Source organism: Rhincodon typus, chromosome 3 (genome assembly GCF_021869965.1).
Source record: "Rhincodon typus isolate 14 chromosome 3, sRhiTyp1.1, whole genome shotgun sequence".
Classification (NCBI taxonomy): Eukaryota; Metazoa; Chordata; class Chondrichthyes; order Orectolobiformes; family Rhincodontidae; genus Rhincodon; species Rhincodon typus.
This window is the reverse complement of record NC_063334.1, coordinates 25,887,894-25,905,881: the sequence shown is the minus strand read 5'-3', so window position 1 is coordinate 25,905,881 and position 17,988 is coordinate 25,887,894. Positions and strand designations below refer to the sequence as shown.

Genomic DNA, 17,988 nt, shown 5'->3' with positions numbered 1-17,988 from the left:
GATAGGCAGTGAGAGACAGAGATAGAGAGAGGTGGAGAGATAGGGGGACAAAGAGATAGAAACAGAGACAGGAAGAGACTGACAGATATAACAGAGTTGAAATTGTACAGCTCCAGTGTCATTGGATCACGCTACTGTTAACTAAATTGGAACTTCATAACATTAATTGTATAATCAGGATAGTACAGCATGGAGAGCTTCATCAGGGTGGCGGCAGTGGGAAATCAGATGAGTGTTACATTGGGATATCGACCATAGGGAGTGAAATGCTATTTTTGCAGCCCCTGATTTTACTCCCTTTGAAGTCATTGAGGAATATTACTGGGACATGAAAAATCAGCATTCCAGCCAATCCTTGAGAAACTCAGGATTCATTTCTGAAGAAGGGTCACTGGACCTCAAAACATTAACTCTGTTTGCTCTCCATAGATGCTGCCAGATGTGCTGAGTTTCAGCTGCAATTTCTGTTTTGGTTTCAGATCTTCAGCATCATCAACTCTTTGTTTTATTTATTTGACCCAGTTCTGTAGATTTCCCTGCAGTAAGTTTGGTTAAACTATCCTTTGTATCTGCTTCTCAGCTGATCCTGACCAACATCTCCCAAAGTATAAATAAGACAGAAGGAACTAGATGGACAGCCCTAGGGATGCAGACACCAAGATTTCTGTGCTCTAAAACTATATGTAATTCTATCTCCTGTACCCACACAGAGCAGAATAGCTACAGAATTGTGGATGATTTAGGTATGCTCCTTATAAAGTAGCTCCAATAACCAGGGTGAAACTAACTAAGAACAAAACAACTAAATAGCAGCACATTCAGTAGCATGAACAAGACTACATTGCAGCTTCAGTTTCAGGCCAGCAAGTTAGATAGAAAATGTACAGAAACTGCGTTGGTGCCATTTGGCAGTTTTTGCATTCATTTTGATGCTTATTTCAGTGATGACATTGGTGTGATTGAATGGTCAAGGTCATAATATAAACATTCACAAGTTGTGTTTTTGCACTTTTAACTGCGGTCCACTCACAGCTTACCTCAGTGTGGTCTCTGGATGGCAGGGACAGCTTTTGTCACAGTTGATTCCATAAACTCTGTTGGGACACATCCGAACCTCGCAGGAATCTCCCATGAAGCCTGATTCACAGAGGCAAGCACCATTGACGTGGTAACACTCGCCTCCATTGAGGCAACTACACCTTTCAGCACAGTTTTCTCCATATGTTCCAAAGGAGCACTGATCCTGACACCTTGTGGGAAGTAACACACCATTGGAAAAATTAAATGACAAGCAAAGGCAAAGTTTTACATCTAGATAAAATTAAACTGGAATTTACAGCAGAGATAAAGGCTTAATTGATCTATGCTGGTAAATATCCCCCACTCATGCATCTCCCACCCCTCTTCATCACACCTTATCGACATATGCTTCTATTCTTTTCTGCCTCATGCTTGTCTGATTTCCCCTTAAATGTATCCATTCACCACACTCTCTAGAGAGATTTCCTCCAACTAACTTATTCAAATGGTTAGTTTCTGTGTTGTAAATACCATGTAAAGTTATTCCTAAACAATTAAAGAATAATGTTCCTAAACTACAGTGGAAATTTTGAGCAGCCATAAATCCATGTTTGGCATGGATGGCTAATGTACACTGATTTAAAATAAAATTATCTCTTTTCTTTAAATGGTAGCTAGTACAGTCATTTTTGCTATTTGAGCAATCTATCTACAGGCAGCAGGGTAAAATTACTTTGCCACTCAGATTCTAGCCTAAACATGACTGCAACACAATGATGCGCTTGTCAGTTGGCAACTGATTTTGTCCAAGGCTCAAAATTTGGACAAAGCTTACTCTATATCTGTTGTGAATTAGGAAAAGTTCTGTGACATTGATCCTTTTTTTGCTGGGGTACAGTCTTAGACAATTTGACAGTAGGGTGATGGATTAATATCCTCACTGTCTAAAAGCACTAATGTGTTAATGTTTCAATACAGTCTTCAAGAAACAGAAGCATTTCCCACAAAGCAGATTAAACTGCAAACGCTGGCTGCCCTTAATTACTTACTGCATTCCTTCCAAGATGTTTATCCATGTACAAATGTTTTTACATTAATATTTTCAACAAATACTCAAAAGACCATGTTAAGAGCAAAGCATTGTATCATTATGATAAATGTGATTGTATCTTATGAGTCTCTAAAATTCGTTATCTCTTTGTAATTATCTTAAACCAAATACACAATAAAAATAAATATCTTGGAGATTGACAAATAGAGGTCTTAAGTTCAAGATAGGAAAGGAACAAAAATATCATAAAATGTGCACACCCTGTTAATGGACTAATTATATTGGGCATACATGGTGTGGTAGTAATTTTACAAAATGCTGCTATCGATCAGTAAGGGGAAAGTCTTCATAGCTCAGGGTTTCATTGTGTAACATAAGGTGAATGGAACATCAATAATTCTGGATAAATGCTGCCTCTTTAACCAAATGAATCCATTTAATTTTCAGTGGCATAAAGCTCTGTATAATCTATTTTAAGTTTGCTGCTGAAGGAGCCAAAGCTAATTTGCACAAAGTGAGTACCCACAAACAGCAACATGATAACCACCAAAAATCTGCTATCACTGATGTTGATGTGATGAAATAAATATCAGTAGGATAACTGGGAGAGTCATCTGTTCGTAGTTGAAATAGTAACCCAGAATCTTTTTATGTGCACCTAAGAAAGTACAACAGGCCTCATCCAAAATACGGCAACTCTAACAATTAGTGCAACACTGCATCAATATTGCCACTGGAGTATCAACCAGAATTGTGTGCTCAAGTCTCTGGAGTGAGACTTGAACCCACAACCTTCTGACTCGGTTGCTGAGACTGCTACCCACTGAGTCATGACTGAAACAAATATCCAACCTAAAGTTCATAAGCCCAACGGTTGCAGTAGCCAGATAATTAGCAGCATTGAAACAACACGACCACAACACACATGGATGGTTTTACAGCAGAGTTTCAGCAATCTATTATCCAAAGCCGCAATGTTTGAATCATTTAATCATGAATCACTACATTAAAAGGAATAAATAGAAAGGGTTTTTTTTGCATTTAAATAACCCAAACTTGTTTTTTTGATCCAAAATGTAATTTTAGATGAGTCATCTGGAACTAATTGAACACAAATGTTCATCCAACATCTGCTCTCTGCAAAGGAACAAAATACTTGACTTAACACTGAAAAGAGTAAGAGTACAAAAACAAAATATATTGAGAAGTGCTTGCCTCACCACGAGGTGTGCAGCTGCTTAGAAAAGTATACCAGTGCCAACGTCTCAGGGTAATTAGCAATCGGCATTCAACACCGTTTGGCCAAAGGCACCCACATACCAACAATAAATTAGAATAAAAGCAAAAAAGCTTGTGATTAAATTAGATAGTAACAGCTCACTTCCTATGCAACTTGACAGAGAACTCAGATTTTTTCTTCCATCACTGCTATAACTCAATGTGCAACATAAACCATATGCATTTAAATTTAAAAATCTCTTGCTTGTTTTCAAATCCCACCATGGCCTCAGCTCCTTCGTATTTCTGTAACTTGCTCCAGCCCTAGAGTCCTCCTGGATATTTATGGTCCTCCAATTATGGCCTTCTGTCCCTCACCTGATTTCCATCAGTCCACCATCAGAGGTGCAGCCTTCCGCTGCCAAGTCATAAGCAATGCAATTCCTTCTCAACATCTCTCCATCACTCTCTCTATCCTTCTCTAAGCTATACTTTAAAACCTACCTCACTGACCAGGTTTTAGTGACCTGCCTAATATTTCCTTATGTGGCTCAGTGTCAAATTTTGCTGGGTAATATTCCTGAGGAATGCTTTGGGATTACATTAAAGGGTCCAGTTTTAACTCTGTGTTAGTGAATAGTTTTTAATTCGAGTTCAAACTTGGCCTAATAGCACGGCATAAATGCAATTTGCTGTGGTCCTGCTTATGCTTTAGTAGGTACTTATCATAAACAGCTGAGACTCAGACATTCTGCATTAAACTCTCCCTTGACTGATGCAATATAATTACAAACAGTTTTGAAAGAACAAATAAAGTGTAATTGTTTCCACTGGCAAGAGGGTCAGCAATCAGAAGTCACATAGATGTAAGGTAATTGATAAAGGTACAGTACCAGAAAGGAGATGAGGAGTTTGCTGAAGTATATGAATCAGCTTTGTTGTTGTTGATTTAACATGATTTAACCCCATTTAACCCCAATGCAAACATATCTTGAGCTACATGATAAGCTACATGGAAATGACAGCAAGGAGTGCTCCCAGTAATAGCTACACTGCCAAGCAGATCCTTTTAGAAGTATAAAGCAGAATTCTTTACAACTGGAGGTGTGTTTTAAGGCTGAACCACCTAACTGCATTGACCACCCTATTAAGTTTACATCAGTTGATTAAGCATAATGGGTGAATTAGACAATATTTGCAGGTTTTATTTAGTAAAATTACTAAGTGCATGTTCCACAGCTTAACAAGTGGCCCAGCTGCATTATTGCAAACACATTAATGCTAATACTAAGCTTGAACATTCAGTTCCATAGGCATCAGGGAGAAGGCATTATTTCTTTCCAGTGATCAGTTCTTTTGGCTTTTGCTTACTGCATTCTCTGGGTAATTGGATCTCCTTGTCTTTAGCTGTAGCTGAGATTTTCCTGGGGTGAGCCATTTCTATGCTCTGTTAGTCGGACATTACCCTTCAGCTCAGACATATTTTTGAGCTGTAACTCATTGGCTCTGTAACCTGATAGCAGTATTCCAATGAGGACAATTGAACCTCTGGGAACTCAATGAACAACAGAACTGTAAGCTAATTTCCTTAACCAATTAGATTTAAGAACTGAGAAAAAGAGAACTAACATGTATTTATGGTGCCTTTTATAACCTGCAGATATCCCAATGTGGCTTTGATTCAAGTAAATAATTTTGCCATGTAGTTACTGTTTTAATGTAATTAGCGCAGAGCAAGATAGCACGACAGCTTTGTGATAATTAGTTCATTTATTTATGGTGATATTGATGGAGGGATCATTACTCGCCATGACACTAAAAAAGAATCCTGATTCTCTTCATTGAAATAGTGCCATGGGATCCGTTATACCCATCTGAGGGGCAGACAGGCCCTCAGTTTTATAACTCATTTGAAAGATAGCATCTCTGACAGTGCAACACTCCCTCAGAACTGGAAATGTCAGCATGTGTTCATCTCCTGGAGTGGAACTTGAATTCACAACTTTCTGACTCACCAGCAAGAGTATCACCTGCTGAACCACAGTTGACAGAGAAAGAAATGGGGTGAATTAGAATCAATTAAGATACAGAGAGAGCAATAAAAAGCGATAGAAAGCAAGATTGGATTAAGACAGAGGGAAAAAAACAGAAAAGAAAGAAAAGTAAATATTACCAGTGTAAAATATATATAAATAAAAATCTCTAACAACAATTTACCAGCTGAAGGAATTAGATTAAGTTGTTACCTTTCTGGGCAGCAGAGGTTGGGCAGCAAATGTAACCTCTTATTGTGTTAAGTATAAAGCATAGCTTACTGTTATGGGTTTAATCGGTAATTGATGAGCTAATGTTACAACTTGATGAAATTTGCGGGACTTTGGAGTGGGGTGCTTTATCAGTGAATGTAATAGCCGAGCAGCATAAATCATCTTGAAACTTACAGTAATTCACATTTGAAGGGACATCTCCTGCCTATCATGAGTTAGAGAATCATTTACACATTAATACTGGAGATCAGTACTAAACTCTTCCTTTTTTGACAGCAAACTTTGTTTTGTCTTTTTATGAGTTGTATCACCCTATCGTAAGAATTAAACTGGACATTTTATTCCTTAGCATTTTATGCTATAATAATAGATATAATCATAGATATATACTGCATTCTATCAGATTAGACCAAAGCAGAAGCAAGCTCAGAAACATAGAAAATAGGAGGAGTGGGCCATTTGGCCTTTCAATTCTGCTCTGCCATTCAATATGATCATGGCTGATCATCCAACTTAGTACTCTGTCCCTGCTTTCTCCCCATATCCTTTGATCTCTTTTGCCCTCAGAACTATATCTCACTCTTTCTTGAAAACATTCAGTGTTTTGGCCTCAGCCACTATCTGTGGCTTTCTCCTCATCTCAGTCGTAAATGGCCCAGCCCATATCCTTGAACTGTAACCCCTCGTTCTAGACTCCCTAGTCATCGGAAACATTCTTCCTGTGTCTACCCTGTTTGGTCATGTTAGAATTTTATAGGTTTCTATGAGACTCCCCTCATTCTTCCAAACTCCAGTGAATATAATCCTAACTCATCCAGTCTCTCTTCATATATCACTCCTGCCACCCGAGGAATCAGTCAGCTTGTTACCATCTTGAGAACAATAACTTCAGAACTGTTTATTTGACTTCAAGGTGAATTGATTTTGAAGCTGGTTAGCTGTTCTGAATTACTATCTACTAACCTCTTGAAAAACCCATACAGAACCTTGAATTTATATGGTACTTTTACCTCATAAGGTGCTTCACAGGATAAAATTTGACACCAGATTACATAAGGAGAAGATAGCTGACTGAAAGCTTGGTGCAAAGAGTTAGCTTTCAAGGAGTGTCTTGTAAGAAGAAAGAGGAACAGAGAGGTTTAAGGAGGTTCCAATTCTTTAGACATGGTCACCAATGGGAGTGATGGAAATCAAGAGTGAAGAAGGGGCTAAAACTGGAGTAACACAAATTTTGTAGGTTAAAGGGATGGATGAGGTTAAAGTTGTGTTTAGAGACAAGACCATCGAGTGGTTTACACAGAATGTAAAGATACATAACTGTGATTGTTATCTTACGAATACAGTGTTGATAGGTTCCCTTACCTCTCCCCTGTGTAGCCAGCTCCACATTGACACTGACCAGTGGCTGTATCACATTGGCCACCATTGTGACACTGGCATTCCTGTGAGCAGTTTATTCCATATCTTCCCTCAGGACAAGGCTGGCCACATACTGTTCCCTTTAAAAGTTAAACACGTCAATCATTTGTTTGTCTTTTTTTGTTCATCATTAGACTTAGATAATTTTTTTATTTCAGATTAGTCTAAATGATAGAAGCAACTGAAGATTAAATATTCAGATCTGCCCTAACAAAAGTGACTGTCAAAAATAACTGTCAATATGTTATGGCATTAAATCTCCTGCCCTTAAATATTTAGAAAAAAATCAGTTTGCTATGGTGTCCTGTCCTGTCCTAGCTGTATGGAAAGCTGAGGGCTATTTAGACTGATGCTGCATGGCTGATTTCAGAACCTTTAAATATAACAGTGGGGTGCCTGCCATTTCACAATTTGATGAACTACTCCAAGTGATTCTAAACTATCTGAAGTGGGATTCTGTATTCTAATGCTTGTTTTTTTAAAGAGATTAAGCAGTTGAATAAAAGTTTCATTTTCCAAGGCGTTACTTAGTTGAAGGAATGTAAATGTAGTAATTAAGGTTTTAAGAATTTGAGCATTTTCTTAAAAAAATCTGCAACGGATACTTAGAACTTTATTAATTCAATTTCAACATAGGTCCTGAGGGCTCATGTGGATATTGAGTGAGTTTGCATGGAGGGTGAAAGACAAAGTGTTAACGATGTGGGAGACACGAGTGACAACCTGCCATAACTAAAACCAAAAACCACCCCTCCTATTGTGGAATGGGAATCCCAGGTTCTGAGGGACTTTCATCCAAGACAATTTGGGAATTGTCCCAACCCTGTGGAATGAGAATGAAGGGCAGTTTTCCTGAGTAGCACTGATGGAAGGCAGACTTAGAAAAACAAGATGGTAAAATTACCCCATGACATTGGTCAACATGAGTCTTTTGAATTCTCTTCCTGAGAAAGTGAGAGTCCTTGAATGTTTTTTACGGCAGAGGTAGATTCTAATTAAACAAGGGGAGGTAAAAAGTAAAAAGTGTGTGCAGGAATATGGATTTGAGTTTACTCTCAGCTCAGCCATGCTATTAAATGGGGCAACAGGGTTGAGGGGCTGAATGGCCTACTCTTGCTTCTAATTCATAGGTTTGTGTGTTCAAACAGAATCACCTGTCGTTAAACAGGGTCACTATTTCAGGCACAAGTATGAAATAGAATGTTTGGAAAGACCTCAGAAGTAAAAACTTTACTGGATTTAATAATAGACATAGATAACAATCCAGTGGATATGATTTATCATGTAGTTATGAAGTATGTGTTTCATTGAATTTGTTTCAAAATTTATTTTGTATAAAGGATATGTGGGGGTGAGGACCAAGGGAAAAGAGGTTCAAAAGGCAATTTGTTCACTTTGACTCTTTCATTATAAAGACAACTAACTACATCGGGGAGTCACATTATAAAATGTTAACATGGGAATTTGCAATTTATAAAGCTTTGACATTTTAAACATGGAAACTTTTCCAAGAACTGAATGACAACAGAAAGTAAAGGCTGTGCACATGAAGCATGTGCATTGATGTATGGTTGTGTTATATATTAATTAACCACCATCCATTACCATCCATCCAGAGGGACATGAGCATTCTCCTGTCACATGGTGACATACCCCACCATTCTGGCAAGGGCATCGCTCCTCACACTGAGGTCCATGCTTGCCTGGTGGACACAGATCTTCACAACTAGAAAACCAAAGAAAATACAGAAAACAGGCAGATATTACAACAAAGGAAGAGCAAGCATTTATATAGCACCTTTTGTGAATGCTGGACATCCCAAAGCAGCCAGCAAACCACTGCTTGAAATGTTATTGTTGTTGTAATGTCAGAAACACAGCAGTCACTTTGCACATAATTAACTCCCACAAACAACAATATAACAATCACCAGGCAATCTCCAGTCAAATTGATTGAGACACAAATATTGGCTAGGACATCAGGAAGAACTTCATTGTGCTGCTTTAAAATTTGTGTCACAGGACATTTTGTATCTACCTAAAGAGGCAGACAGGAATTCAGTTTACGTCTTGTCCAAAAGACAGCATCTCTGACAATGCAGCACCCCCTCAGAACTGCACTGAAATGTTGATGTAAATTATGTGTTCATGTATCAGGAGTACATCTTGAACCCACAACATTTGAAAATAAAGCTGATAATGCTACCAACTGAGCCACGACAAACACAAAACATTGAGAGAAAGAGAAGCAGAATCATAAGATTTTATCAAAGATAATTTATACCTTGTTTTTAAAATCAATGATACAATCAGACATTTTAAGATCTCATTTGCTTTTACAATCATGCAACACAGTAGGAGATACTCAGTCCATTTGTGTGCTGTTCCCTGTAAAGAGCTATCCAGTGTGTGGAAAGAAGAGAAAAATATATCTGTAGTGATTGTGACTAGGTCAGTCAGGTGGACCTCATACAATATGAATTCCCTGATTGGGGCTGTTAACCTGGTGCAATCAGAGAGCCCTAGCTGACAGATATAAACAGGAATGTCAGAGGTTCTGCTCACTCTGAGAGCTGGCTCTGAGGAAGCTGGACCAGTGTGATGTACTATGCACCTGTCAATAAAAGGTGACTTGGTGAGAGGATGCCAGCCTCTGTGGGGTTATTTCAATATAGATCTGTAGACAGCTGGATAATTGGAAAGATCAATATTCATACATAAAGATGAGTCAGTGGATGAGAGAAAGAGAGAGAGAGAAAACCAATCATTATCGCTGATCACCGTAAACATTCTGACAGTTTTATTCATAGAAACCCGAAGGCATTTATTTGATTTCAAGATATTGATCCTAATCAGTAGATCATTCTAAATCACATTCTTTTTGAATGCTTAAGAGTCCCATGTTATATAGATTACAGCCAAAGGCAGCTTTTGTTAATCAAAGCATTTTATTTGCGTAATCATTATTATAATCCTGTAAACTGTAGAAATAAATATGAAAAAACAAAGCATTTAAGTCACATTCTATCCCTTATTCAATCTAAGGGGTCATACATCTAGAGTTCTAACTGATATTATAGTTCCCACTTGATACTGCACACTAATTACCAACCGAGGTAGACCCAAGTGAGTCACATTACTTTTCAATCAGTAATACTCCAAACACTGCGCACATTGAAGTAAGCATAAAGATGGTGCAGGAGGAGCTCAGCGCTGTATTAAAGGAATAAGCTAAGTGCCGAATAATGCAGCAGACAAGTAATAACTATCATCAAGGGAAGAATGACAATGTCAGCACGGCTAAATCTGAGTCAGCACACTCCAACATCCAAGGTTGAAACAAGAAGCAAGGCTTATCTGAACCTAATAATTGTTGCCTAGTTTATTGTGTTTCAGACTCTTGTGCTAAATAAATTTTCCAATTTGATCATAAATCAGTGATCTCACGGTCAAGTATTCTGCTGGTTCTGAACGTGGTAAAAGTTCTGAAAGAAGTAACCAAACTCAGAGCTCCTGGGTGACAAAAGAGATCGAAATTAATATAAGTGATGGAAAGCGTGGACGAATGACAGATGAAGTTCAATCTAGAGAAATGTGAAGTTTGTAGGAAGAATGTGGTCAGTTAACATTAAATGAAAGGTACAATTCTAAAAGGGATTCAGCAATATAGGCTTATGGGTGTCAATGTGTGTAGGTCACTGTAGGTGGCAGGACAGGTTGAGATAATGTTTATAAAGCAGGCACTATCGTAATTCCTATTAATAGAAGTACAGAGTATGCAAACAAGGAGGTTAAATCTATAAGACACACTAGTTCAGCCTTAGATGGCGTATTTCAGTCGGATCTGGGTGCCACATTTTAGGAAGGATATGATGGCATTGAAGAGAGTAGATAAAAGATTCCTGACATTGAAGGCAGTTTGAAGCATTTAGGAATATTTTCCTTGAAGAGGAGGAGGCTGGATTGGATGCAGGCATTCAAAATACCAAGGTGTTTGGACAGATATGTAGGGAGCTTGCAAACATAGATACAAATATACAAGTAAAGAGCAGGAGAAGTTCACTTGGCCCCCCTCAAGCCTGCTCTGTCATTCATGTAGATCATGGCCGATCTGTCTACTCTACATTTCTACTGTTCCATGATAACTTTCAGCCTCTTGCTCGTCATGAATCTATTACCTCTGTGTTACAAAGATTCAAAGACTCTGCTTCCGTTACCTTTTCAGAAACAGCACAATAGTTTCAATTCTCATTCTTTGCTGCCGAGAAAGGTGTTGAACTGCCTCGTTATACCGTACTCTCTTACCGCTAGATTCCTTTTTGCTAACCCTCTCCTCCCAAGTTGAATAGCCTCTAGACTGCAGTGCCATGGTCAGTTAACTCATTCAGCCTGCAGCCCTACTCTTATCCAAACATGCTGAAAACGTCTAACATTTGAATAATTATAAAGACTGAGGTGCCTTCATTCCTATCCTCTGGATCCCCTTGTCTACCTCAGCCGCAATGATAATACTCTCCTGACCCTGACCACAGAGGACCTTAAGCAAATAGTCCTTTCTACAAAATACCCAGGTAATGTTTCCCCTCCCCGGTGTATTGCAGTTCCTGCAACTCAGACTCCAGCTTAATGTATCTGACCAGAAGCTGCTTAAACCTCAAAAACTTAATGTAGATATGTATGCTTCGAATCATAATGTCATCCAAGTGCTCCCACATGCAGCAGCCATGTCAAATTACATATTCTGTCAACATTAAATGTATTTTAATTCAAAATGTAATTAGTCATTTTCTCTTTAAATATATTTTATTAATCTTATCACCAGTTCATGTACCACTTCAAACCTTAGAAATAGAATAGAACCTTTAACCACATAGTAGAAAAATCAACAAACAGCCAGTTTCTTCCCCATTAGTAGAGTAAGAACCAATTCTTACATGGTGAAAAAAATTAGAAAATGCAGAACAGCACCTCCTACCCCTCTTCAACTAACTCTTTGAGGATGTGACAAAACGTGGATATGGAGTATATAGATTTTAGCAAGGCATTTGATAAGGTTCCACATGGTAGGCTTATTCAGAAAGTAAGGCATGGGATTCAGGGAAATTTGGCTGTCTGGATACAGAATTGGCTGTCCAATAGAAGACAGAGGATGGTAGTAGATGGAAAGTAGTCGATGAAAGCTCGGTGACCAGTGGTGTTCCACAGGGATCTGTTCTGGGACCTCTTCTCTTTGTGATCTTTATAAATGACTTGGATGAGGAAGTGAAAGGGTGAGTTAGTAAGTTTGACGATGACACAAAGGTTGATGGAGTTGTGGATAGAGTGGAGGGCTGTTGTAGGTTGCATCAGGACATTGACAGGATGCAGAGCTTGGCAAAGAAGTGGCAGACGGAATGCAACTCGGATAAGTGTGAAGTGATTCATTTTGGAAGGTCGAATGTAGATGCAGAATACAGGGTTAATGGCAGGGTTCTTGGCAGTGTGGAGGAACAGAGGGATCTTGGGGTCCACGTCCATAGATCCCTCAAAGTTGCCACCCAAGTTGATAGGGTTGCTAGGCAGGTGTATGGTGTGTTGGTTTTATTTGGCAGGGGAATTGAGTTTAAGAGCTGCGAGGTTATACTGCAGCTCTGTAAAACCCTGCTTAGACCACACTTGGAATATTGTGTTCAGTTCTGGTCACCTCATTATAGGAAGGATGTGGAAGGTTTAGAGAGGGCACAGAGGAGATTTACCAGGATGCTGACTGGACTGGAGGGCAGGTCTTATGAGGAAAGGTTGAGGGAGCTAGGGCTTTTCTCATTGGAGCAAAGAAGGATGAGAGGTGACTTGATAGAGGTGTACAAAGTGATGAGAGGCATAGATAGAGTGGCTAGCCAGAGTCTTTTTCCCAGGGCAGAAATGACTATTACGAGGGGGCATAATTTTAAGGTGATTGGAGGAAGGTATAGGGGAGATGTCAGAGGTAGGTATTTACACTGAGAGTGGTGGGTGTGTGGAATGCGCTGCCAGCGGTGGTAGTGGAGTCAGATACATTAGGGACACATAAGCGACTCTTGGATAGACACATGGGTGATAGTAAAATGTAGGATATGTAGGGTAGTTTGATCTTAGAGTAGGATAATAGGTTGGCACAACATCATGGGCCAAAGGGCCTGTACTGTGCTGTACTGTCCTATGTTCGAACTCAACCACTCGCCCAACTCCCATCAATCTGCTCAATGTCACACTGAGCTGCCTGTATTTATATATTTGTGCTGTTAGGATCCTGGAGAAGACCACCATATTAGATTATTGGAACTTTGATTAGGTCACAGCTGCAGTACCGTGTGCAGTTCTGGTCACCTCACTATAGGAAGGATGAGATTGCACTGGAGGTGGTGCAAGGGACGTTAATCAGGATGTTGCCTAGGTGTTTTCTTTGGAGCATAGAAGGTTGAGGGGGGAAACATGATAGAGGTGTATAAGATTCTGAGGAGCACGGACAGGGTAAATAGTTCCCTTAGTCAAAGGGTCACTAACAAAGAGGCATAACTTTAATGTAAAAGGCAGGAAATTTAGAGGGGATTTGACGTAAAACCTTTTCACCCAATGGGTGGTGGGAATCTGGAATGAACGGCCTGGGATCGTGGTTGAGGTAGGAAATCTCATTACCTTTAAAAAGTATTTGGATGAGCACTAGAAATGACATAACATTCAAGGCTATGGGCTTAGTGCGGAGAAGTGGTAGTACATTTTTGGTGGTACAGACTCGATGAGCTGAAGGGCCCCTTCTGTACCGTATGATTCTACGATCTCAGACCAGACCACCAACTTAATGTTACGACCAAGGAGAAGATCACCAAATTATGTTAAGATCTGGTTTTGGATCAGTAACCTCTGTTTTTGAAGTTGACAAATGGTAAGATCCTGGCCACTTGCTACAAGGATAAAATCATAAGATTCCACAATTTGAACAAACATTAAGCTAACTCAAAAGTTAGAAGAATGACATAATTTTCAAAACATATACAACTTGTATTTAACACCCAAAATTAACATGTAGTAAATATGAATAATATACTGTGATCGAACACCGCACTATGCACATCAAGTAGCAAATATGATCAAGACAGATCCCATGGATTTCTCATTAACTCCCTCTAGACATTAATGCCAGCAATAACTGCTGGGCTAGCCAGTGAGGGGAGTAATTGTGAGCTATTCAATAGTCACTCAGGACAGTTCAGGGTCACTGAAGAACAATTTGTTGGGGGTCATCAAATCTCAGTACACCATTTTTGCCGATTTGGCCTTGAAAATCCCTCTCAGGGGCTATTCCATCATGAATTGTTTTAATGACTGTTCCTGTTCTAATCAATCATCCATCTGTCCTGGGTCCGTGCACCTCTAGATTCCTAAAACTGCACTGCCGTACTCATTCACAAACGTAACTCCAGTTCTTCACCAAAGCTAGCTTCATCGAGCCGGTCCTGCCTGTAGGCTTTTCCTGAACTCCAGTCTTGCTCAGTTACATCAAGCAAATACTGCTTGTGCTATCCTCAATCTACATTCTCCCAACTTAACTGAAGTATCAATGCTGGTTGGTTTCTTCCAAACACCACAGGGTTTCCCCAACACTAAGCCAGTGACCTTCTCACTTTCTAAGCTGCCTAGGATCTCTTTTGAATCCTGACTTCAACTCTTAGATGCCTACTAAATCTTAGAATTCCTTCCTGAGTTTGTTTGAACAGCAAGAGCTGGGCAACTGCTCTTTACTCTTCACTGGGTCAGCCTTTACAGAACCTGTGTAGTTCAGCAGCCTTCCCAGAAGTACAGCTAGCTGCCACACTTCCAAAGTTGAGTCTGCCCCTTTATTGTCTTTCTCCAACTAACTGGTTCGCACCCAACAAATTGTTCTTCAGTGACCCTGAACTGTCCTGAGTGACTATTGAATACCTCACAATTACTCCCCTCACTGGCTAGACCAGCAGTTATTGCCCAACCCTAGATATCCGGAAGGCAGTGAAGAGTCAACCACATTGCTGTGGGTTCTGGAGTCACATGTAGGCCCAACCAGACAAGGGTGGCAGTTTCCTTCCTAAAGAGACAATAGTGAACCAGACATTTTTTTCTAGCAATCAACAATGGATTCATGGTCATCATCAGATTCTTAATTCCAGACTTTTATTGATTTCAAATTCTACCACCTGCCTTGGCAGGATGGAAACTTGGGTCCCAGAAATTTACCTGGGTCTCTGGATTAACAGTCCAGTGATAATAACACTGGGCAATCATCTCCCTATAATGTGCTCTGAATGTTACAGATTGCTGAGAGCAATACAAAATAAACAATATAACTGGAAGATTTCATTACATTTTGTGCATGATACATTAGTTTGGCCCTATATACAGATAGAGTCACACAGCACAGAAACAGACCCTTTGGTCCAACTCATTCATGCTGACCAAATTTCCCAAACTAAACTATTCCCATTTGCCTGTGTTTGACCCATTTCCCTCTAAACCTTTCCTATTCATGTACCTGTCCAAATGTCTTTTAAATGTAACTGTTCCTGCATCTACCATCCTTTGTGTCCCTTTTAAGTCTTTCTTCTCTCCCTTGCATTTATCCAAACTAAACTCCATCTACCACTCCTGAGCCCATTCACCCAATTGATCCCTTTGTAATCTTAGAAAGACTAGTTTAATGTAGTTTCCTTAAGTAATGAACTTCAGCTGCACTCCAGTTGAGTGCTTGTTTAAAATTTAGAATGTAACAGTAAATTTCAGTTACAGATTTAACATGAAATACAAACAAAGATGGAAAGTGACTAAACTTCTCCGTATTCACTCAAACTGTTCCCACTCAAAAATGGATCACAAATTTTTCACACAGTCAATGGTTAAGGTCTGGAATGCACTGCCTGATAGCATGGTAAAGGCAGATTCAATCAAGACATTCAAAAGAGAATTTGGTTGTTATTTGAAAAGACGAATGTGTAATATTATAGGGGGAAGTTGGTAAAATTGTACTTAGCGAAATACACACTTGGACAACTCATACAGACATAATATGTGTTAAACGGCTTCCTTCTGTGCTGTAACAATCTTGTGATTCTGTGGTTCCATGAGTAAACATACTGCTTTATCAAAGTGTCAGGAATTGCATGCAATATTGATTCCATCACTAAAGGAAACAAACACTTGAAACAAAAGAGAAAACCAACAACATTGAGCTTCAAATGTGCACACAACATTTTCTATTAATACCATTTACAAATGGAGATGCTATCTTCCTGAAAATAAACGACTAAGTGTCTGATAGAATCTGTACTTACAATGCACCAGTGTATCCTGGTGGGCATTTACATTCACCAGTCACATGATCACACGTTGCCCCATTTTGACACTGGCATTTTAGATGACATCCATTCCCATATGTTCCGACACTGCAGACCTCCTCACATCGCCAACCTTGGTACCCCGGAGTGCAGAAGCAGGCTCCAGTGATGGGGTTACACAGAGCTCCATTCTTACACTGACAGCGGTTGTTACAATGTGGGCCCCAATGATTATTGTCACATGCTGCAATTGAGATAAAAGAAAAAGAGAGTACTCCATTAAGTAAGGTCACAGTCATCTTCAAGTCAAAATTTTTACGAAGAATCTATCTACCTGTGTAGATGCAGTGAATCTTTAAGCACAAAATCAATGAGTTATTCCAAATATGGCATGTAAAATTAGGACCTGCTATACTTCTTATCACCAGCTACATTTTTTGTATTCTTGCATTGCATGTAGACATTGTTGGCAAGGCCAGCATTTATTGCCTATACTAGATGCCCTTGATAAGGTGATGGTAAGCTGCCTTCTTGAACCATTACAGTCCATCTAAGTGCTGGTACATCGACAGTGCTGTTAGGGAAGAAGTTCCAGTAACGGTGAAGTGACCTGGAGGGAAACTGAAGATGGTAACGCTCCTATGGACCGGCTTCTCTTGTCTTTCTAGATGGTAGAAGCCCAGATTAGATTGCTGGAGGAGGCTTTGCAAGTTACGATCTCGTAGATGGTAGAAAGTAACAAATTAGGGTCAGCTCTGATGATAGGATATTAGAGCTTTGTTAACTAGCAAAAATATTGGCAAGAGGGGGGCCTATTAAATTAAGCTCAATAAAGGTGCGATACAAATGCAAGTTATTGTTCATTGAGGGGAATCATAGAATCCTTACAGTGTGGAAGAGGCCATTTGGCCCATCGAGTCCACACCAATCCTTCAAAGAACATCTTACACATACCACCTAGCCTACACAACGCTGGATACTATGGCTATTTAGCACGGCCAACCCACCTAACCTGCACATCTTTCGACTGTCAGAGAAAACCCACTCAGACAGTCACCCGAGGCTAGAATCGAACCTGGATCCCTGGTTCTGTGAGCCACTGTACCACCCCAGGATTTGATAGCATGATTGGAATGACCAGCATTTCAGGTGACCCTAGTCCATAGACTTACACCATCTTCAGCATATTTCCCTTCAGTTGATTGAAAAGCATCAGATTTTATTTTTATAACTGAAGCAACAAATTGAGGTATCTTTGATGTTCGGCTTTCCATTTACAATAGTGGCCCAGGTCTTGTTACAGCAAGACATCTTGCTATGAGCATTGTTAAACAGACTTCACCCAAGCCCATCAGCTCAAAGACAGTTTGGGCTGTAACTTGCTGGGAACATGAGCTAATAATAGTGCAATGTGGGCAATGGACATCTGGGACCTCAGTGAACAATGGGACCCACAACCTCCCCTCTTCGCCAATTAGATTTAAGCATTGAGAAATAAACAGATGAACAATGGACAAGGAAATCAGGGGAATTAGAGTCAAAGCAGATATTCAAAAGGAAATAAAGAGAAAGAAAAATTATATTGAGGGAGGAAAAAAAGATAGAAAGAGAATATAAGAAAACATTGTAATTATTAAAATTCAAAATGATTTAAATCTCTAATAATTTACTACATTGATGCAAAAATGAA

General features: G+C 39.5%; 1 protein-coding gene across 1 annotated transcript in view; it reads right to left on the bottom strand.

Annotated features, from left to right (window-relative positions):
- Positions 1-17,988, bottom strand: part of megf10 (multiple EGF-like-domains 10) — a 158,411-nt gene that overhangs the window by 56,743 nt on the left and 83,680 nt on the right. Inside the window, exons 6-9 of the mRNA XM_048594444.1 lie at positions 16,296-16,542; positions 8,581-8,701; positions 6,919-7,055; positions 1,038-1,250 (exon numbers count right to left, since the gene is read on the bottom strand). Coding sequence (XP_048450401.1) covers positions 1,038-1,250; positions 6,919-7,055; positions 8,581-8,701; positions 16,296-16,542 — 718 coding nt within the window. The remainder of the gene's footprint in view (positions 1-1,037; positions 1,251-6,918; positions 7,056-8,580; positions 8,702-16,295; positions 16,543-17,988) is intronic.